General features: G+C 37.1%; 1 protein-coding gene across 1 annotated transcript in view; it reads right to left on the reverse strand.

Annotated features, from left to right (window-relative positions):
• Positions 1-23,579, reverse strand: part of DISC1 (DISC1 scaffold protein) — a 164,608-nt gene that overhangs the window by 95,822 nt on the left and 45,207 nt on the right. Inside the window, exons 6-7 of the mRNA XM_062490167.1 lie at positions 11,886-11,940; positions 7,367-7,469 (exon numbers count right to left, since the gene is read on the reverse strand). Of these exons, the coding sequence (XP_062346151.1) occupies positions 7,367-7,469; positions 11,886-11,940 (158 nt within the window). The remainder of the gene's footprint in view (positions 1-7,366; positions 7,470-11,885; positions 11,941-23,579) is intronic.

Genomic DNA, 23,579 nt, shown 5'->3' on the forward strand with positions numbered 1-23,579 from the left:
TTAAATCTTCCTCCATAATCTTGCCCTCTGGGGCTCTCTCCTCCCATGCATCCTTCATCCTCTACAGAAAGTGACAGCAGGTAAGCTCCAGCAGTTTGATGTGAATGTCAAAAATACCAGCCAAATCAAGCACAACAACCCACACAGGAAAAACAGTAAAAATAATAATAAAAAAAAAAAAACTCCAGGCAGAAAATAGTTATATATTTTATTTATTTAGTGTAAAAATTAGTCTATTTCCCTTATTTCCTCTATTCTTAAAATTTTACTTGTATGGCTAATAGTACTCTGCACATCAAATGTATTTTCTGTAGATATAGTTACATGCCACAGACTCGTGCCCATTATAACACCTCATTGTCAGATTTCACTATATTGGGCAGATTGCTACCCATTTAGTAGTCTTGAAGTAAAATATCATTATTTTAATACCATTTCCCAGCAACAAATTGATTAAAAATACAGTTTGAAATATATTTGATTTTACCAAAAAAAACCAAGAAATATATTATTAATTAAGCTTTATTAAATATTTCCCCCTTCAAAATATAAGACAGAGTTAAGCATCCACAAATTTTTTACTCACACCTTTTCTCAAATTTATGGCAGAAGTTAGTTACATTCATAGTTACTATTATTTGTACTTGAAACAGAGAGAGAAGTCTCAGTCCCACTGAAAATATTTTCAATGCAGTACAAACAAAGGAGTAATTTTTTCATTAATAATAAAGCATATCTATTGGACACTAGCTCAAATGTAATAAAGAGTAGACTGGTAATTCTTCATCATTATCTATAAATTAATTCTTCATATACTTACAGCACTACCTTTAATAATTCATAAGAAAGTGAAAATTTACATTTTAGCTTAGGGCACTTGGCATCATAGTATTTATCAATGGCACTGGAATTCAAGGCTGAAAATCTTCCTTCCTGTGGTTCATGAGGATACAAAGTAATTTCAACACCACAAAAGAAATTGAAGAAAATAAATATCATTCACCTACTCACAAAGGAAAGGGCAAAAGCTAAAAACATGACAAAAATGCTAGATTCTGGAAGGACTGCCAGTGTGTTTGCACCTCTGAAAAAACAAACTGTGAATGAGGGACAGTCTACCATCTCCTGAAACATTTTACAGAAATCCAGCACATTTGAATTGCAATTATTGTTTTTAAGCAATAACACATGTCAAGGCTTTTATGAAGCATAACACAACTACATGATTGATGTGATCCTGAAAGGTAATTGCCAGCTAGAAGAAGGTGAGAGACCCCACAGACATACATTTGGAGGAGCAATTCTCAGTCACAGAGAGGCTCTTTTACCTGGACTGAATCAGTCACCACAGAACAATACAGAGGCAGTGGGGAGTGCAAATAACTAAACCCCAAAGTAATAACATTTCAAATCTGTAGTAACAATGGAAAGAGAGACATCACTATCCCCTTCCACAAGTGTTTTCTCTCATGCCCTCCAGACCACACCACAGCCCTTCTGCAGGGTGATTGCACCTTCCCTTCACAGCTCTCCCATCCAACATCTCTCCTTTGAGCACAAAACCACAGAAAAGGAGCCACCAAAGAGATAACTTGACCTTCTCTGCTGCTCCAGGGATAGCCACTTAGGTAAGAGGAGTGGAAGAGAGTAAGTTGTTTCATGACTGACTTCTCCAAGAGAAGAGATTTTCTGCTGTCTAGTCACATATCATGCTGGAACTTCAGCTACAATGAATTACCCCTGAAGTTCACTGAAAGCCAGTAACATCCAGCAGTCTGACTTGAAAACGAGATTAAAAAGACAAATAGCACAATGTCCTGGTTTTGGCTGGAGAGAGTTAATTTTCTTCTTAGTGGCTAGTACAGTGCTGTGTTTTGGATTTGGGAAGAGAATAATGTTGATAACACATCGATGTTTATAGCTGCTGCAGAGCAATTTGTAGCCTAAAATCAAGGACATCTCAAGTTTCCCATGCTCTGCAAGCAAGTATACCAGAAGCTGGGAGGGAGCACAGCCAGGACAGCTGACCCAAACTGGACAAAGAGATATTCCATACCACAGAATATCATACTCAGCAAATAAACTGGGGGGAGTTGGCTGGGAGGGACCAATAGCTGCCTGGAAATGGACTGGGCACCAGTCTGTGGGTGGTAAGCACCACTTTATAGGTATTGTGCATCACTCACCTGTTTTGGGGTTCAGGATTCTCTCACTCTCCTTTCCATTACCATGATTATTGCTGGGGTTTTTTTATCATTAGTATTATTATATTTTATTTTGCTTTAGTTATTAAACTGTTTGTATCTTAACCTACAAGTTTTATTACCTTTTTTTTTCAATTCCCCTCCCCTGCTGTGAACAGAGAGAATGTCCACATATTACTTTACTGGTGGCTAGAGACAAACATCAACACAGACCTGTCTGAAGTCTGAGGGACCATTTGAGAATTGGTTTGGGGGACTCACAAGCATTATTTTTGAAATGAGTTAACAGGTGTTTCAGGAAGTACACTTCTTGCACCAGCTGGTGGTGGCAAGTTTTATTTTGTGGAGTATAAAGTGAGTTGTTAGAACACATGACCACATACAGCATTGAACACTGGAACCAGACTGCAGTCATGAAGTAGAATTAAACTCAATATGCTTTGCAACCATTACCAAACAACAGTTCTCAGAAACAGAAAAGACAAAGAAACCAGGAACACCACTGCCTTCCAGTGAAAGACAAATTAAGAGCTGTCTGTGGAACATATTGGGAAGAACTCTACTTCATACCAAGAACTATGTGTCCATTCATATTTCTGAATGAAATGACAGACAGCAGGAGCATGAAAACAAGGCATTCACATTAACACAAACCACAGATAGGTGGCTGAAAACGTCCCTCTGTCTGCACCTGCATCTTCCAGCCTGATGGCTCTGTCCCCTCTCTGACATACTCATTCTCAACAGGAATACTTAGCTCAAAACCTGGAAAGCTGGGGTCTCTTTTTGTTACAGCTGGATCCATGCAGTACTTGCCCTAAATGAGCATCAAAGAGCAGCCAGAGAGGCAACAGCCCTAACATTAGGCTGTCAGAAGTATGCTATCTAGCATTTATGTCATGTTATTTATAAAACTATGCTTTTACACTGACATAAGGAAAAAAAACCTTATTGTACTGCTGGAAATCATCCCACAACATCATTTTCAAGCAGCTTCCACTTGTCAGTACTTAATGAAATAGAGGTAATGGTATTTATAGGACCCTGACACATGATCTCTTATTGGTATAGATAATTTTAGGATTTTCAAACTACAAGTCACCTCACTCCAATTTTTGTATTTGGATCTAATTTCTGTTTTCACAAACAGAAGGAAAGTTAATGACATGCATCTCATGGATAAGTACACAGTATAATGTACACATGGATAATAAACACAGTATTTCATTCATGCCTGCTTAGCTTCCCATTAAGCCACTTTCTGGCTATCTAGTCCCATGCTAATATGCATTCTCAAGAGGAAAAAAAGTTCTCAAAAAGTCTATAAAAACATTGTAAAATGTACCTCCATAAACCTTTTATTCAAATATAGGGAAGAGATGAAACAGGACTAAAACTTCATTTTAGTTTGCATCTTCCCTGATATTCCCAAATTATTTTCTCACTAAGGAAACACCAGAAACACACCATTTCTTATTGCTTCCTCTTGTGTAAAACAGCTCAAAGTATGAAAATAAGTTTCAATATTTCTACAGTTATGTTCACACTTGCTTAAACATCATCCTATTTTGAATTTTCTTACCAGCTTCAAATTATTTCATCTGAAATTTATTCGCTAGAAAAATTTCATGCTAAATAGTAACACAATACTGAAAGAAAGAACGGAGTATCATGTACTGTCATGGTCTTCCTATAACTGACTACAAAATTTTACAAGCATGCTAAGAGCCACAGTAAGAAGCAGCTGTTAGAAAAATCACATGCAGGTTTCTAAGCACTAACATTCAGGGGTTCTTTTAAAATTAAAAAAAAGACCTATTAGATGCTAAACCATAATAATTCATCGATGAGAATTTACAAACGTGTGTATCAACAGTAACAACACATGACATCAAGAGTGCTTGTTATCTCTAAGTACCTAAAGCTTCTGACTTAATAACTGGAACAATATAGGATCCTCCTAATTATCTCTGGAGGGAAATTCTGGACTAGCATCTCCGGAGTATTAAGTATTAGTTATTTGTCCCAGCAGGCCAATCAGATGTGAATGAGGTGTTTATATGAAGGTTCTGAATTGTACCTGTTGATATAAATACCTCTTGAACATGTAAGTGTGAGCTTCTTTTCTTTTTCCCATAAGAACGGTGACTGGAATTAAACTGCATTTATTTTATAGCCTTCAATACTCCAAATATTCACAAACTTTCTTTTCTCTTCTTCCAAATTTAAATTTATGCTTCTTCCCAGGGTGACATAATAGGAAGGAGAGGCATTTATATACACAGTATTGTCTCTCATGTCTTTACAGTATTATTTATCATACAGCCGTAAATTCCATGGTATTGCATTGATAAGACTAATAGAACTTATGCTTACATTGCATTTATCATAGTATTTTCCTCCAAAAAATAATATCAACTATATTCTTATATTTTTTGGTGCAAATACATCAGTATTTTAAATCAATGTATTTGTATTAGAGAGTCCATGTAGCAAATGAATGTTGTCTGAAGCTGTCAAGAAAGCCATTAAAGGCTGAGGTATATATCATGCTTTCCAAGTCATCACATAATTAAGTCACTACATATAAGCTCTGAAAGCTAATTTTCACTTAATAACTCTATTCTTTAGTGCGTCTAATCTAACTTTTGGGACGCAGTCACCTTTTTGCTTTGACACTGTTCCAAAGTCACTTAACTCTTACTGCTTCCTCAAGAAAAATGCTACTTTAATCAAAAATGATGTGACATCTGTATAGAAAAAAACAGATGTTCTCAGTATCTATTAGTGTTCTTGAAGATGCTGTCCAAATGAATTATCGAACTGCTACATAAGAAGTAGAAGTAACAGACATTTAATCCTGCCTGATGTTTCCAAACTAAATGAAAACCTCTAACTATGACCACTAAACTTTATTATTACTGCATATTTATAAATGCAAACTCCAATTCCTTCTGAACATCACGCTGTTCCAAGACTGTCCTTAAATAATTGCATGTTATCCAACTGAACATTCTTTCAACTTCTCACAGTGGAGTAAACCCAAGCTGTTCGTTAACACTGTTGGCTGAGAGACCAGGGAATATGTACATATAATATCTTGCTGAAATTTTAGCCAGTATTTAGAAGGTTAAGACCTGCTTCTTAACTATGCCTTCCTCAAGAGGTGTCATTCATTTACTCCTAATACAGGAATACACAGAAACTCAAGTAATTTAGCCTTCTCCATTATCCACTAATCACTGGTTTTGCCTTATTAATTAAAAGAAAAAAAAAAAAACAAGATCACAACCCCCACTATTTTTATCTCTCCCTTCCTCTTTCTTCTTCTGCATTCATCAAATCTTTTCTTCCTGATTTGCTTCTCTGGTAGCTAGCTGCAACTCACTCCGTATCTTGGCTCTTCTGATTTTATTCGCCTCATGCTCTAAAGCTATTTCTGGTGTTTTCAGACTTTTTTTTCCTTTTTTTGCTTCCAGGTCTTCAGAGAAATAACTTTCTTTTTACTCTTGTATCTCCCATGTCCTCTGTATATAACTCTGAATTTTACATAAACAATTGCCACCACATTGACTAAATGCATCTCTACTTTACAATAAGATAAGGAAATTACAGTATCCATTTCATCCTTGATTTTTTAACCATGCCGTGCAGAATTTAGCCTTAGCAACAAATTAGGATTGTACTATTCACAGTCATTAAAATTCCCTGAAGCAAGAGTAAAAAAAGAAATGGTGCTTTTTATCAGTGCAAAGAAATTGAACTGATAGCTCTTCAAAAGCATAGAAAGGCAGTCAAACAAGTGTAAAAACAGTTTATAGAAAGAGCAGCATTAAATTGCCTTTGGAATTCATTCCTGAAACAAGAAACCTCTTTTAAGAGGTAACAAGTATAAAATGCTGTTATGAATGTTTTGGAAATGATCCTCAAGCTGTCATTCACTCTCTCCAAGTGTCAGACTGAGATACAGCTTTTCTGGCCAACTGCTTCCTACGTGTAGTTGCATGTCCAGTTTATGGGCTGTTTTGCTCCCAAGCCATAAAACCCCTTCTCTGAAAGTGAGAAAATTACCTATATTTAAACAGCCTAAGGGCAGAGAAGGACAATTGCTTGGTTTACCTTCAGAGGTGGAGAGAGAAATAAAGAGGATTTCCATTTATAAAAGGTCTTATGAGAAGTAAGGAAATTGAGCATGCTCAGCACCAATACAAGATCTGTGCTTTAATTTCCTTTGGGACTTTGCTCAAGCCTGACATTATCCACTTCTGGCAGACAAAACATGTGACACTGCACAAGGTTTCATTTTAAAATGATTTGTGTGTGCAATAGAGATGCCTGCATATAATTGAAAAGATAAATCACATATGGACAGCTACATCTCATCTTGATATAAGGTATCAAAAACTCTTTAGCCTTTCTTGACTTGGTGTAACACCAGAAAACTCCTTGCACTCTAGTCCACATTCCCTCCTACTCAGCTTCCTCTCCAAGACACCTACTGAAGCCTTTGCAAACCATTTGCTGAATTGGAAAACCCACCTCTTCCAAATTAAAAGAAAGGACTGTGATTTGACATTTTTCCTTGGTGAACAGTGGAGCAATCCCAAGCAAGTGGCATGTATCACACTCTGTAATCACATTTCAGTATTTTATTGGTTGTAAATACCATGCACGAGTGCTCCAAGGATGAAAGTGCTCTTTTGCTGCCAACGTTAGTTGTTTAATGAACTGAACAGCAGAAGCTGCCAATTATTGTATTCCATTTTAAAGTGTCATTTAAAGCCAGACTTGTAATTATGATACCTTAGCTATACATTTACAACTTAGCTAGAGTGTTGTAACTCTAAGAATGTAACTTGAGGAGTCCTGGAACAGCTATTCATGATTATACATCAATTTCACCTATGGAAAAATACCATGTGTTTTGCATGTTAATGGTCTACCACACAGCATCAGCTTTGCCAGTAGCTCCGAACTGTGGAGAGGGACCTGAACTGCCTTACACAAAGTATGGCATAGCCCTGTTCTGTCAGGCTGGCCACAACTTCAAGGGATCTACACAGGCACATGAACAACTTTCCATAACAAGTCTGTCATGAAGAGGTCAATAACTGCTCTAAGACACTCAACACTGTTAATCCTTCTCATCACTTAAAACTTACCTGAAATAGCCAGCATTTTGGCTTCAAGTAGAGCTGGTAGTTGAGTCTCGATATCACTCACTTTCCTCCTCAAAGCATTGCAGAGTTTCTGACTCGTGCAAACCTAAATTGAGGCAGACAGCCATGATATAGAATTCATTCATGTAAAAGTATAAGGCAGTTGAAATAGGGCTTCAAATGTCCTTGGTTAACAGACATGACATAACATCCTGCAGCAAGGTAAAAAAGCTTAATAAAAAGTGATGTCTTTACAGAAACACCCGACATTGAATCAAAATTTCCAGGCTGTATTGCACATTGTTATTAAAATAGGGAATGGTATTGGCATTAGCTACCTGCATGAGAGAGGACATGTTTCACTACTACATACTGAGGCTGCACACAGAAGAAAGGCCATCTCACAAATTCTGCACAATTTCAGTACTGATAATCATGCTTGAAGGGGAGCATAAGTAAACCAGTATTTGGAGATTAAAATCCTGTAATATACAATGCACACTGATTTTTATACAAAATCTACTGTGCTCTGCATTTCAACTGTTAAAAGACAAAGCAGCCTTATTTTTTGTACAGGCAACAAGGCAATATCAGCTTGATGCTGTACTTTGTTTCACAATCAGGACACACAGATGATGATGGTTCAGGTTTCTGACTTCCCCTTGCTCTCTTTATTATCTTTTTGACTAGAGTCCTTCAGCAACCAATATGGTTTGGTATTGAAAACATGGAGAGAGAAAATAGAGAAAAAAAAATATAAAGGAAACCCGGCTGTTTCTGTACTTTACATTTCAGTGTACATTGCCACCTCAGAAAGCGCTTATGCAGGATGCAAAATTTATACAAGTCTCACATATTCAAAAATGTTGTGGTATAGTCCATATTGTATTATTTGGGAAGAAAAGCAAAATGAACAACAAAAACCCTTCACTGAATTAAGGCAAATCCCTTGTTCTGGAGGCAGATGCCAAACACTTGCTTAAAATAGTAGCTGACACTTAAAGAAAACACTGCATTCATTGCAACCAAAACTAAAGCAATAGTCAAGATAGGTACAGGCCAGCTCCGAAATGTCGTGTGAAAGGAAATCTCCTGAGAGAAATTTCCTGCCTTCCCTTCACTCTTATTTTTCCTTCCTCAAAAACAAGTGCCATGCTTATTAACAGAAGCACAGTTTTCACTTCACTTTTTAAAGAGCAAAACTTCATAGTTTTAATGGTTTATCTGTTTGTACAGTTAAATTATAATTCATATATAACACTAGCTTTAAATAATTTAAAATTAGTAATACCCTCTTTCTTTACTGAGATTATCTGTTAACTACAAATAGGTCCTTTTTTTTGAGTCAACAGAACTATCCTCCAAGCTGTAACTGTTACTTGTAAAGAGTCATCCTATTAATTTATAAACACACATGGCTTCTGCCCCACTATAATTTTAAAATTCCCAGATACTTCAATTTGTTTCAGTACCCCCTTCTAAGTGACTCACCAGCTAATTCAGTTAAAATGTTTTTAAAACCCTAAACCTGTCAGAGGTGAATAAACATGCCTAAAAAACCCAAAGGCCATTTCTGTCTCCCATCTCCAAAATAAATCTGAAAGTTTTTAATGACTTCTTTCTGAGCAGTACTCTCTCTTTAGGGGCATTGAATGGCTCAGTGAATTGCAATTAGATGGGGAATCTTTCAGCTCCAGGAAAACTGCATGAATATATCCCATGCTGGTAGTAAGTTAAAGTCATTATCACTAGACAGCTGTTTGGCAATTATGCAAAATAAGCTGGTATGTTTAATCAGTTTCTAGTGAGCACTGTCCACTTTGTAAGTCCCCCTGTCAGAACAAAGCTTTCTGGCACTCTTTATTAATGGACCAAATGCAGGGACCAGAGGCAGAAAGGCAGTCCCTCCAACTCAGAGATGATTCTTCTGGAACATGAGATAAGTAGGCTGCTGGGCCTCTGCTTGTATCTACGTCACATGCATTCTGTAGATAAATGAACAACATTAATCTTCAGACCTATCATATGGCATAGCTCAACAAAACTAAATGAGCAAAAGGGAAAGACAAAGTAATATCCTCTAAAATAATGGCACTGCTGCTACATTACATCAGGTCTACTCTACAAGCTCCAATTATTTTCATTTTTATAATTATTGTACCTTTATAACAGATACCATTATTCATTACAGTAGCTTACTCAGCCACAAAGGAAAGGTAATTTCTTAGCTAACAAAGATGATGAACATCCACAGAGCCAGTGTCCTGGGCTTCCAGTGAATACTGGAATTCTTCTGTAACCAGCCTGACTGCAGGGGCCCGTGGCCCCAGCAATGCCCTTTCCTGCTCTCAGTGTCAGTGACCAGCGCTGCAGTGACCCACACACCAGCAAGTTCAAAATGTAAAAAAAACTCTTTCAGTTTCAGGAAAGGGCTTTTGCAGCCAAGTATTACTGTATTTATTTTTAAATCCTCTTCAGTGTTTTCTGAGGATTTTTTAAAGCAGACTTTTTTTTAATAAGGTTCTTTTTTTAGGCATATTCCTTACAAATCTGCATTCAGACTGAAATATTATTCAAAAAAAAAGCAGTCTGAAACCGGTAGGAAGCTGGTTAGCAAAGATATGCGGAATCAAGATGAAAAACAGCAAAATATCAAAGGCAGGTTTGCCCATTGTCATCCTCTTCCATCTTCCCAGCATATGATGTTAATCTAAAGCAGCAAAAACAGGGACAAGGACAGCAAGTAAAGCACTGGAATTCACTCCCCAAATATCTCAAGAGAAAAGAAGTTTTGAGTAACCTTCATGTTTCTTTAAAACAGCACCTTGGAAAAGATAAAGAAATTCTTCTAACACTGCCTAAAGGAAGGAACAGTCTACCTGGGCTCCCACACAGCACAATCTTGCCATTACTGAAAGCAGATACTAATTTTTGAAGGAAGGTGGTAAATAAGGGAGAGCACTCCCTTCATTAACAGGCAGAAGTTAGCTTTTGCAGCCACAGCTGAAAACAAGAGAAATGAAGCAGAATAGGCCATAGAAATGCAAGTGGCACAGGGGAAAAGGAAAGACCTTTGACCAAGGAATGTTTTCCCAACACAATAAAAAGGTTTAAAAGCTCTATTTATCTTGAGATGAAAAAAAATAGGATGAGATTATATGAATAAACTAAATAGGAAATTATTTGGAGGAGTCTCACTACATGATTCCTATTTATCTTCTACAACAAATAAAAGCCATCACATAGGAATGGAATAAAATTAAAATACTATTTTATCTATTGAAAACTGAAAGAAAAAAAAATAAGCTGTGAAATTCTACCTCACAGACATCTCTACCATTGCACAATGCTTCAGCTGTTATTGAAAACTTCTCTAGACACTCATGAGATTTTCTGGGGAAAAGGCAAATTCTGTACCTTATGTTTTAGCTTGCAAATAGCTTGAAACAACACTTGAAACATCACTTTGAGCTACTGAATGTCTCATTCATTTTCGTAGATGAGCTGTAGGTCAGTTGAAATAATTTCCTTGATACTTCATTCATAGTCATTTTAAAAAATATAGTCTATATTAATTTTCCCAAGATGTGGATATAAGCAAGCAATTGAGAAAATAAGCTCAAAATAAAGTGGAAGAGAAGGAAGGAGAGGTAACATGTTGAATTCTTCAAACTATCTATTTAAAAGTGCACAGTAAAAGTGTTGGTTAAGAGGATTGGGAAGAACAAATTATGAAGGATAACATTTTTCCTGATTTAGGTGAATTGCTATTAGAGAAAATATTAAAAGAGTTTATTTCAGAGTATAAGTTCAGTATTTATCAAAACCCAAAAAATATTTTTCACTTCCTGTTTCATATATATCTATGGGAATTGGCTAGACTAAATGGATTTTTTTTTTTTCTAGAGTATTCATGGAGCACAACTGGGCCATTCTGAAATAAAACTTCAGTGTTCTTCTTGAAAGGAGCCCATGAAGTAAGAAAGATAAAGCAAAAGCATTAACATTTCTAGTTAGAAACAAAAATTATGCTAAATATGCTATATCACTTTTCTTTGTATTTTAAAGGGTAGGAAAATGAGATTGCTAGCTAGATTATTAGTAAAATGGTGGGGGGAAAAGGTATTTCATTTATCCTCTTCCCTTCACACCAACAAAATCAGTTAGAGAGGAAAGCAAGAGATTCTGTTTTAAGAGATAAAACATTCATCTATGACCATGATTTCATGAAGTTGAGGAGTCTTTTCCTGAATAGAGACCTGAGCAAGAGGACTGATAGCTAGTAAAAAAGCTGAGAAAGAAGAGATTACTCCATCAGCTTCCTGAAATTTTATAATCCCTGTGGCCTGTTCAAACAAAAAGTTTGGGAGGGCTTTTCAGAGTATGCTTAAAAATATTCATGTGCAAAATCTTCTCGGAGGAGCACCATAAAACCAACTTCCTAAAACAAAGGCAATATAATAAGATGCATGCTATGATCCACTTCAGTAAATATTCTGAAGAACTGAAAACACTTACTTACTTTGGCAGTAGTTTCTTTGATGGATGTCCTGAACAATTGTTCTTTCTCCTGAAGACTAGAAGGAATTAAAATAAAATAGATAAAATAAATAAATAAAATTTAAAAGTTAACCTCTGCTCAGCATGGCCTGCTACACATTTTCATATGAAAATAAAGTGTTAAGATGACTCATACAAACAGAAGAGAGTGAATATCAAGACAAAAACTATGCTTAGTTCCAGGGTTGCTAGTGACTAACCAACATCACCTTTACAGTTCTTTATTAGCGAGTATACAGATTTTACTTACCGTTTGAAACATAATTATGATTATTTATGTAATCATAATACCTAAAGCAAACTTAGAAGTTCCCAGCAATATCCAGGACTGGTGCTTTGCTAGACTATAATCCAAAAACTTAACACAAAAGCACTTCTCACACAAAGAACTAGCAGTTTACTATCCTCTTACAACCCGGTTTTCAACTCTACCAGAAAAAGTTCAACTACAGTTACTTGTTCTCACAATAATTTTATCTGAAATACCAGTACTTGGTTTCTTTAGATCCATAATAACCTACCAAATACTTGTACCAAATTTATGGAACAGTGGGCTCAAATTGAGGTATCACCCATGCTTATATGAACAAAATGCAAGTTTTTCTTCCACATACAAGCATGCAGTTTTCCTACTTTTATATACTTTTTTACTAAATCTAAAGTAAACCTGTGCCTTTGGTTCTCATAAATAAATCCACCATTCACATTTTTAACATGAAGTTCAAAAATCCAAGTCAAATCAAACATCGGGAGCTAGGAGAGAGGTTACTTTTGCAGCTTTAATATTCCCTCCTCTCTGACTTAGGTGGTGTACACTTTTTATACAGTGCTCAATTACTTTATCACACGCTATTTTCTTTTCTGTCAAACATCTCAGTTCTGTGTGCATGACAGTCAGCACTCCCCCTTAGCAGCATCTCAATTTTTCCTCACACATGTGTTATAAAAACCCCTACTTTTTTCATGACCTACTGTTACTGTTTTTCCCAAATAAGAACTAATGATATATTTCTGAGCTTTTCTCCCTGGATTTATTTCAGTGATACTCTAGCACGACAAGGCAGCACTGTATTCATTTTACAGGTGGAAGAAACAAAAGTCACTGTTATTCAGAAAGCACACTATAACTCAGAACCTGTTTTGGCACGCACATAGCTCCTGCTGCCTATGCATTTCTCTTTTCTATGCATTTCAGTTTTCTTTTGAGAACCTGCCCCTACTGAGCCCTATTTCCAGAGCCAGCATTTTCCCAAGCATGAATCCCAAAGCACAAGAAGTTGGGAGCTGCGCTCAGCTACTGATCACCTACAGAAAGGCTGGGTGGACCATCTTGCCCAACTGCACAGAGGAGTGAAATAGCCTCAGAGGCAGAATTCATAATATCATTTAATCACATTAATGAGGCATCTATTTGCATTGCTGTCCCTAAAACGCTGCTTCAAGGAGCACACACCTTTGCAATCTACAGCCCAGCAAGGCCTGTCACCTCATTACCACCCCAGTGCCTGGGCAATGAAACAAATACAAATGCAGCTGCCTACCTATGTAAAAGTGTTTAATGACATTTCTCACAGAGTCTCAAATTTCTCCCTTTTCTACAGCAATACATGTGCAAAACACAAAGTATTGCTAGTCTAATGATGCCATTGTCAGCTCCCTGCTTGCCTTCGAGCATGCCAGAGGGAATGAACTATTTAGCCACTTCTTTTCTTATGCTTTGGAGCTCCCAATGACTTTTAGCATCTCCCACAAGTGGCATCTGAGCCGGTCAAGTTATGCAAAAAAAAGACAAGCTTTGTGTACAGATGTCAAGGGGCAGCAGCAAGGCTGCAGTGTGTAATTGAATGAATACTGGGTGACTGACCCAATTGTACTGAAAGTGCCTCATAAAATTCAACTCTAAAGACCCAGGCCATAATAAAATGTAAAGTGCAGTTATAGCCAGAAGAACAGTATATAGATGGCAACTTTAACAAATACCTTCTGTGTGCTCTTCATCTCTTTACTTTCCTCACAGAAAGCACCACCCACCGCCCCCCCAGTCCCCCACCAAGTTAATACATTTCACTGCTCTGCAGAACTCCCATAGCTAACAGGAGGAGAGATCAATTTTTAACCTCTTTTGAGGCAATGCATCCATAACAGCACTGCAAACTAGGACCAAGTTGTCAAATCTGCATTGCTAACAAGGATGCACAAGCCCATGCAGACTTTCAGGATCAGGTGCTGAGTGGGAAAAAACTAAGCCTCTCTATACCCAGATTCATTTTTTATGAGTCTCTAACAAGTCACTGAAAAATAAATAAGGAATAAAATGCTGCCACTACAATGACAACAAAAATAGAGTTGTAAGAACATTTGTGGAACTATTGTTTTAATGGAATTTTACATTAATCTGACCTATATATCAATAAAGGACACCATTAGTAAGCAATTAATTTGATCCAAGCTAGTGATAGCTGGATTAACCAGAGACTCAAATCTAAAGATCTTTTTGTTACAGATACAGCATACACACAGACTCTTACAAGTGTATTTGTTTCATTCATGGTATGAATTTCACAGTAGTATTCTGTTTCAAATCCTTGTTAGCCTCCAGAGTGATACTAGAGGAATCCCTTACCTCTTGCATAGATTAGTCCATCATACATGCACACACAGCAATCAAAATCATGTACAAACCAGCCATCGTTACCAACTACAAACTGCTTTATACTACATTTATTCCCAGGTTGTTTTCTTCTAGCACAAAACATTGTCACAGAGAAGCCCCTCACCAGCTCTCCAATTAACTGACAAGGTTATGACCCACCAGAGTAACCAGGCAGTCAGTACTGACTCACTCTACCAACAAAGAGCTTTAACCGCCATGATCTGTTACATGTGACTTGAACCAGAAACAGCATTCTCTTTTACAACCACCCCGGAGCATCATATTTCATTTTAAGAGGGGTATTCTGCCTGCTTAAAAGCTGCTTTAGGTATTACTACAAGGGTAAACGGCTTTAGAAGGAGCTCTTTGGAATAACACTAAATTCTTGCTTGGGAAGGCTTCCCTAGTTTTGACTCGTTGCTATTCTTCTCTGACAGAACAGCTAATCAAGAATTTGACAGCTTCTCCTGACAGCCTTCGCAATCCATTATGAGGACCATTTAGAACTTACTTCTCAAATTCAATGTAAGCTAACTCCATGACAGAGAAAGCAAACTTCTTGACCCAGCTGATGAAAGGACTAGAGTAATAGAGAAATTCAATTAACACAAATTTAACTGGGAAAATATGAAGGAAAATAAAGGTTTTTAACACTTGCAGAACCCACAGCAATCTATACATCATGCACAGTATCTTCATTCGTGCAGGTGGCCACACAGGCCTTTTATTTAAATGATATGCCATGGACTTACAGACACTGGGATCCATTAAGGAGGAAAGAAAAAGAATGCGCATGTGCTACATCCCAGCCTATCTGTGTCTACAGGTTAGACTATAACAGGAAAGCAGGAGCTGAGGAATGATGCAATTTCTGGATGACACATGAAGCAATACTTCAGCAAAACACGGACTTCGGCTGGAGAGCTGAAGGAGAGTGTGGGAATTCCGCATGTTCAGGAACTGAAGTTGATCTGGCATTTAACAACTGACTATGGGAAAAATTTTAAGATCCAAACCCTTCAGGCAGTACCCTTTAAGTACCTCATTTTACTGATATTAAAGAATAGCTACTAAGTATATTTAATTGTAATAACACAGTTGGAACCTGCTGAGATAATGATGTGCATAATTGGGAACGGTGTGCAGGCAAAATAAAGGAAGACATTTCAGTGCAACAGGGGACAGAGGGAAGAACTGGTTCACACATCCCTCACTCTATCACAGCTTCCCACATAACCACAGAGGACACTACGTGTTATGATATAACAGATAATGTTTCAAATGCCTTTTAAAGAATCTTCTGAGAAGTTTTAATTTGCATGGAGGAATTACAGATACTGTGGAAGTGGTTTTGTTCAAAGAAGACTAACTAGCACAATACTGGGAAGAATGGCTTTCTCCGAAAGGAAGGAATGTTTCTGAATGTCTTTCCTTCCACTATGCTAGTATACTTCCCTTTGCATACCAAGTTATTATGTATTTATGTTTTGCTTCCTAAGAAAAAATTCAAAGAATGTAAATGGGCAAAAGGCAATTCATGCTGTTCTCCACATCCAATATATATAAATATACACACTGCTTAAACAGAAACAGTTCCTGTATTAATAATAAAATTTTTATACAGCAACAAAAAGTGTAGTCAGAATTTTGCTTCTGTATCCACAAAACAGAACATACCTCACACAGAGGGTACCAGTATAAAACAAATAAATCCTGTACTAAATTTCATATTTTTCATAGAGAAACTAAGCTGCCATCTCTGATCCCTGCCTGAAGACACTGAAAGACAATTAAAAAGTCCTTTAGCAGAAAATATTCTCCTTTAATGTCACCTGAAACATTATTATAGATCTTGTCATTACACTCCCAATATCCACACCACAATAGAGTGCTTAAGCAGAAAGCACTTTCTTTAGAAGTAAGCACAAGTCAGAACAATTTAAAATTACCCATATTTGAATTTCTAATTCAAGAACAACAGCCTAGAAGCCCATGCTCAGATTGTATGCAGAAAGCAGGATGGGCTGAACCCTCAATTCATATGAAAATGTATTCCCTCCTAGATAAAATCAGCAAACTTAAACAGTTTACAGTTCGAATTTGGCCCAAAGTAACAAGACTGCCTGCAAAGAATAACCTCATTCTCATGATCACAACCTGCAGAGAGCATGGCTTTTACAGCTTTATGTCTCCTAACATGATTCTTCCTCTGATTCTGAAGTTGCAAGAAGCTATACTCTCTTAGAAGATGAAAATATACAAACCAAGCCCTACACTTGTAATCTTGCTTTCAGCAACAAACAAAAGCTGACCTCCAAAAAAAGCTTTTGTCCAGTCCCTTGCAAAGAAAAAAAAAAAAAAAAAAAAAAAAAAAAGAGAGAGAGAGAGAGAGAGGTGCTACTTGGGGAACATTTGGTGTAAATGTCTGCTACAGATCAAGGCAAAAAAAAAAAATCCACAAAAAATCTTCAGTGTATGGACTTGACTGTGCCTTTAGGGAAGAAATCCACAATATAAAATCAAATCAGTCAATAACCTCCTTGTATTTTTATAGTTCCCTCAACAGCTATATCTCAAAGTTTTGAAAATAAACCATAAAAAAAGAGCTTTGAACAAAAGTATATCTAACAAGAGGCATCTTTAAGCTAGACATGTACAACTAGGATAAAAGAAAAAAGAGAAGACATGCTTCTTACCGAAGTTTTCTAGAGGAAAACCAACAGACCATCATTTACAGATACCATGGGCAGATTTTTATCAGGACAAGATCTACAGGGCATTTCCATACTGTGTTACCCCCACACTTCTGCTCAATTAAGGTCATTTAGGGCTAGAATGCATTAAATGCACAGAGGTAAACCACCACTTCTGGTTTTCTTTTTAAATGCTCTGCAACAAAGTTTGATTCTATCTAATCAAGAAAGATATGGGATAATGAGATTTTCATTCTATGTGATCAATTCATAAGCCTGTCTGGGCTACACATCTGAGTATCACCATACCAAGAAAGGAATTTTTCAGCTTTTTAAACCTAGGTTTAAACTTTTTTGCCCTTTAAACTTAAGACAGAGTTTTCAAAATAAACTGTGATTTTTTTTCTTCATTAATGCAGCTCACAGAAAACTTCTGTATGATGGGAGAGCTAGTTAAAAAATTATAAAAATACAAAATTTCTGCTCAGCTGACATGGTGAAAATCCAATTTCCCTATCTAAACCTGAGAGAGCTCTTGAGTAAAGGATTTGGACATTAAATACAAAGGAAGAAAAGTAGAGTTTAACTCATAATGAAAATGAAATTTCTGACAGCTGCAAGGACTATTCCACCTGAGCTGGAAGTAAAATGCACAGTCTCACCTTGGAAAACTTCCAGCCTCAAAAATTAATCTGATCTGAGACAACACCTATCAAGAGATGTACTTTAAGGCACAGCAGCATCACACCTTCTGCACATTTCAATCTACGAAGCTCTCAAAGGAATATGAATGAGAACCCGAAATTATGCACCTACCTCTGAGCAGAGAGCTGTTTTATCTCCAGAAATTTGCTCTTCAAGCTGTCATTTGCAAAGCACTATTTCTTCACTGTTCCTATACATCAAGGATTGCTTCAGTACACATGCTTCCCCACTCAGAATTTTTCAAGAGTCAGAACTGGAAATACACTTTCCCAATGTTTGTATAACCTCAGCTTACCAAGAGGGTTTCTCACTGATTCACAGGTTGCTCAGTGACTGTACTTACCTTTGTCAGCTCTCAAAGACTTACACCTATAGGAAGTGTACTTTCAAAACTTATAATCCTGTCCAGCTCTTGCATACATAAAAACTCTAAACTGAGTCAACTCTTATTTGCTGAGTGCTGCTAAACAGTAGCTGCAGTTAGGAGACTTGAAGAAAAATCAGGGCATTGGATGACACTTCACAGTTTTTTATAAAAATTACTAATAAAATATATTTTTAAATGCCAGCACATTTTTGGGGTTTTTACATAAAATCACTCCAACAGAAACAATCAGTTCAGACACCTGAAGATGGTGCTGGCATTTCTAACCATCACAAGCAGCTCAGTTTTCATTGTCACATATTAAGAAATCTTCTGGTGTTATAAATCACCATTTAGACAGCCAAACCAGCTGGCTGTTTCAACCAACCAAGCCATTGACATGGTGCTGGATTTCCCACCACTCTTGTGCCAGCTGATGCTGCAGGGCAGTTGAAGTGTTGTTGCTTCAGCTGCTATCAGAAGCAGAAGCATCAGCCTGAGACCAAAGGGACAATCAAACAGCTCTCTGCAGGAGCAGTTTATCACATCCTAACTAATACATTCCCCAAATTTTCTGACGTATCAATAGATCCTCATTCTTCTGCTACATCTGTCTGGAGTGCACAAAAACTAGAGCTTGCCCACAGCAGCTGCAATTATTTTCCTAAGAATAACACCCATTTTACTTCACTGACTGAGAGGGTCTGTCCCTGGATATTGTTGCTAGCTGTTTCTCTTCATTATATACAAACTAATTCAGTATCACACTTTGATTGAGACAGCTGGTCATTTTTCCCTGAAGAGAAGAAAATCTCATTGTGCATATGCCCAGAGGAATCAGCACATACATGGCCTGAGCTTTATAGGCTGCTACATCCCACTGGATATTGTTCAAGCAAGCAGGGGGAACCAGATGCTCAGGAGGGAAAACCAGATTCCTCATTATACCATACACGTGGATACTCAAGCAAGCATTACTTATCCTTCTGCTGTGACTTTTTCCTTCTGTAATGCTGCTTGGAAGGACAAAAAATTGCCTTTAAGATTGCTCCAAAATAATTCAGGTTGCCAGTAACAGCTCTGTCCTCCAAGTTGGAAGACTGGCTCTTTCCTTTTTCCCTCCTCTGTTTTTATCTCCCCTGTTATTTCCAAGGAAGGCCAGTATCTAATAACTAATACAAATTAGTCTAATAATTTAGTTATTAGATTCTAATAACCCTCTAATAACTAATACAAATAACAGAGAACGTCCTTATCTTCAGATGACCCCACAAACCCACAATAGAACAAATGCTTACTAATCAAAAATTGTTCCATGTGAAGAAGAGGTGAGGCATTCAAATATTTTGAAAGGTATATAATTGAATTACTTTCAACCAGCAATCAGTGCCCAGACAACAGTCCAGATGGAACCATGCAATTTCTTTTAAGAATTATATACTGTAAGGAGACAGGCACCTGCAGATATGGATAAAACAAAGAAACTGCTAAATGAAACTAAATGTGAGCAGAAGTAGAACAGATTTCCCCAGTTTGCATTGTGAAACAGAAACAAATAAAGGAGCTAACAGATACTGAAGTGAATAGGTCAAATTATTAATAATTATTTTATAATCAGAAAACTGAAATCATGCTAGTTAAAAACATGTATTTCTAAAATGGCACCCAGTATCAAATATGAAAATTACATATCTGGATACATTTTGCAATCTCCAGAAGTGCTTCATGCTGAAATACCCAGACCCATTTTCCTCTGATTTCAGTGCACTGTCTTCAGTTAAAACACTGGCATGTGTCACAGTGCACACAACACCAGCTGCTGCCACCTTTTAAATCCACTTCCACACAGCCCCCATACAAGTGAACTGAGCTTTTGCCTTGCAATTTCCCCATTGTAAAATAACGATTATACAATTTAGCTTACCAAGAACAATTAAGCCTGTCTGGATGAGCAAAACAACCACATTCTGCAGTCTCAACCTCAGTGAGAACTCCCTGTCAAAACATATTTCTTTGCCCATTAACCAGCAGGTTTTAACCACGTCTTCCAACAGCCCTCAAGTAAGGTGCCAGGGTAACGTGTGCAACATTTCTTAATTCTTCAAATTCAAAGCACGCTTTAGGTATTGACAAAGGCTCTCTGTATTTAAAAAGTTCACCACATACCAAAGATAAGGCAAAACAAAGAACACTCCTGAAAAACACTCGACAAGAAAAAGAAGCTTAGAACCAATGCTCATCCCAGTGTTATATTTGACTTCTTTTCCCCCTCCACACAGAAGGGCAAGAACTTGGGCAAGTACTCTTTTTACAATATGTCCTCTCATGTTCCTGGAAGTTTGCTTCAATAGACTGATTTTTTTTTTTAAATCTTTGAGTGAGCTGCAAGCCACCAAATACAATTCATTATAGCACAGATTGTTTTAAGAGATGCTTCACACTAGCCCTGCCTGTGTTACTCCAGTGCTGAATGCAATTCATGTAGCCAACAAATAATTATGAAAAAGCACATTATAGCAGTATTTTACTGACAAGCACAAGGTTGCTAGAATAAATACAGAGCATCTTGCAGCCTAGCAGTGAGGAGCTTGCAATTTACTGCCCATGGATATTGAACTTCCTACATTATCACTAATCTCTAGTATATGTGCATGAGTAATAGCTTTATTTCTCACATAGATAGCTCTAATTTTGGAAAACTTTTTTCCCCTCCACAACTATTGATTAAATAAAATGCATATTTACAGAAAATCTCTTTCAAAATAACGACACCAAGACTTTGGAATTTAAAACTAATATGTTGAACAAGCATCAACCAAGTATTTAAACCTGCTACCTAGTAAACAATACTTCTTCCACAAGAAGTACACATTTAGAATAAGCCAATGTAAGTTGCAACCATGGAAATTCTGGCAATACAAAGGAAAAAGAGTCTACTGCAAGGGTGTTGAAATGCAGGATGGTTAGCAAGGCTGCAAAATCTCCATCTTTGAAGATGTACAAAACTCAGAAAGAAGGGGCCCTGAGCAACCTGATGTCACTTGGAAATTGTAGCCTTGCTTTGAGCAACAGTTAAAACAAGGTAATTTCCTAAATTATTGTTAGCTGTATGACAGTCTAGAGGATGCCCATAGGCACATGGGAATTATACCCACACCAAATGTCTTACTATGTGCATGATGATTTTTCACCTTACAGAAGGAGAACAGGCCTGGATTCAGACATAAAATGTCTGCCTGAGGTATGATACACTTTACAGCTTGAAAAGGAAGCCGCCAATCAGTTAAGATCACCGTTAATCTGAATAAACTCTCACTGCTGAATAACTGCATTTATGTGCCCTGTATTTGGGTTAGCTGAGATGGAGTTAACTTTCCCTGCAGCAGCTCCCACAGTGCTGTGCTTTGCATCGGTGGCTGGAAAGCTGTTGGTAACACACAGCTGTTGATAACACAGTCTGTGCTGGCACAGCATCAGCACCCTCTCTCCAACATTCCACCCTCCCACACCAGCAGTAGGCTGGGGATCGGTAAAATCTTGGGAGGGGACATACCCAGGATATCTGACTCCCACTGACCCAAAGGGACTTTCCATACTACAGGATGTCTGGGACATCTGCTGATACAAAAGCTGACAAGAGGAGGAGGAAGCAGGGGCATTCATTATTTACAGGGTTTGTCTTCCAGAGCAATTACTTCATGTGCTGAAGCCCTGCTTCCTGAGAAGTGTCTGGATATCACCTGATGGTGGAAAGAAGAGATTAAAACCTTTGTTTGCATGCAGGCAACATTTCACTTTTGCTTTAGTAAACTGCTTTATCTCAACCTAGGGATTGTCTTCCATCTTATTTTGTCTCCCCAGGCAGGCTGAGAAGAGGGAGTGATAGAGTGGCTTGGTGAGCACCTGGTGTGCAGACAAGGTCAATCCACCAGAGTCCCAACAGCAGAACTCCAACTATGGGAATGAGAGCAGAAACACTGGTGACAAAGTCAACCAACAAAAAAAAAAAAAAAAAATTAAAAATTAAAGCTTCATTCATTGCATCTTTGGAAAATGAACAGAAAGGGAAAAAAAATACTTTAAAATCTTCATTTCAGTTATGAACTCACTTTGAATAGCGAATGCCTGTTTTCCACTCAAGTGATTGTGTTATTCATGGTGCTAGTAAGCAAACAACTCAGAGAGAATTCCTCCTGAACCCATGCTATTTAACTCACTTTTAAATAATTTCCCAGTGAGGTAAGTATAACCCAAATATTACACCAGCAATGAGAGAAAAAAATAATCTGAATATTCTTTCATAAGCAAATCCAAAAATAAGAAAACTTAAATCCATTTCTCTGACTGCTTAATATCTTTTACTCCTCAATCTCAGAAACACAGGTATAAGATACTATTAAAACAACCTAAACTTAATGAAAGAAACTATTTCCCATAACCTAATTTAAAATTCAAATGTCAAAAGAGAAGAATATGTCTTCTATAAAATGTTCTGCTGACTTAAAAAAAAATCTGTATAAATTAGCACACATGAGCAGCAATTTCTCATGAATGATAATACAACCAAACTAAATCCAATAAACATGATGGGAGAAAAAAAATGCAAGCAACAGCATTATTGCTTATCTGAAAAAAAAGTATGTTAGAATAAACAAGAATTTTATTTTCTCTTGGTGGCACAGCATCAGTACCACTTGCAAAGTCCCATCACCAATGTCCAGCACAGTTTCTGTACTTCAATTGCTTTTTTAAATAAAGATGAGGTTATTTACAAAATACTGCCAAGAGTAGCTACTTTTCCATTTAAAGGATCCATCTACTGTTCATTTAACTGTGAGTGTCCCAAAATTACTCATGCTGCATCCTCTCCCCCACTGCCTCAAGTTCACTGTCTGAGCCTAGCACTCCTCATCCCATAGGACTTTATCATAATTACAAGTTCGTGGAAGCAAGAAGCATCTCTAATATTTATTTGAATGGTGCCTACTACACACTTTCAGGCTGTGAGAAATATGTTTTAATTATTGCATTATCAAACTGGGGAAAAAAAATCCACCAGTTAACAAGAAATAGTGTAAGCTGATGATAGGAATTAACAGTTGATGGACACATGCTTTCTGTAGGTGGGTTTTCACCATAAAAGAACATTAAGTGCACGACATTCGAATAACTACAAACTCTTCTGAGGAAGTACATCAATATTAGAACTCCAAAATTTCTTCTTAGAAAGTTTTAAAGTGT

This window comes from Cinclus cinclus, chromosome 3 (genome assembly GCF_963662255.1).
Source record: "Cinclus cinclus chromosome 3, bCinCin1.1, whole genome shotgun sequence".
Lineage (NCBI taxonomy): Eukaryota > Metazoa > Chordata > Aves > Passeriformes > Cinclidae > Cinclus > Cinclus cinclus.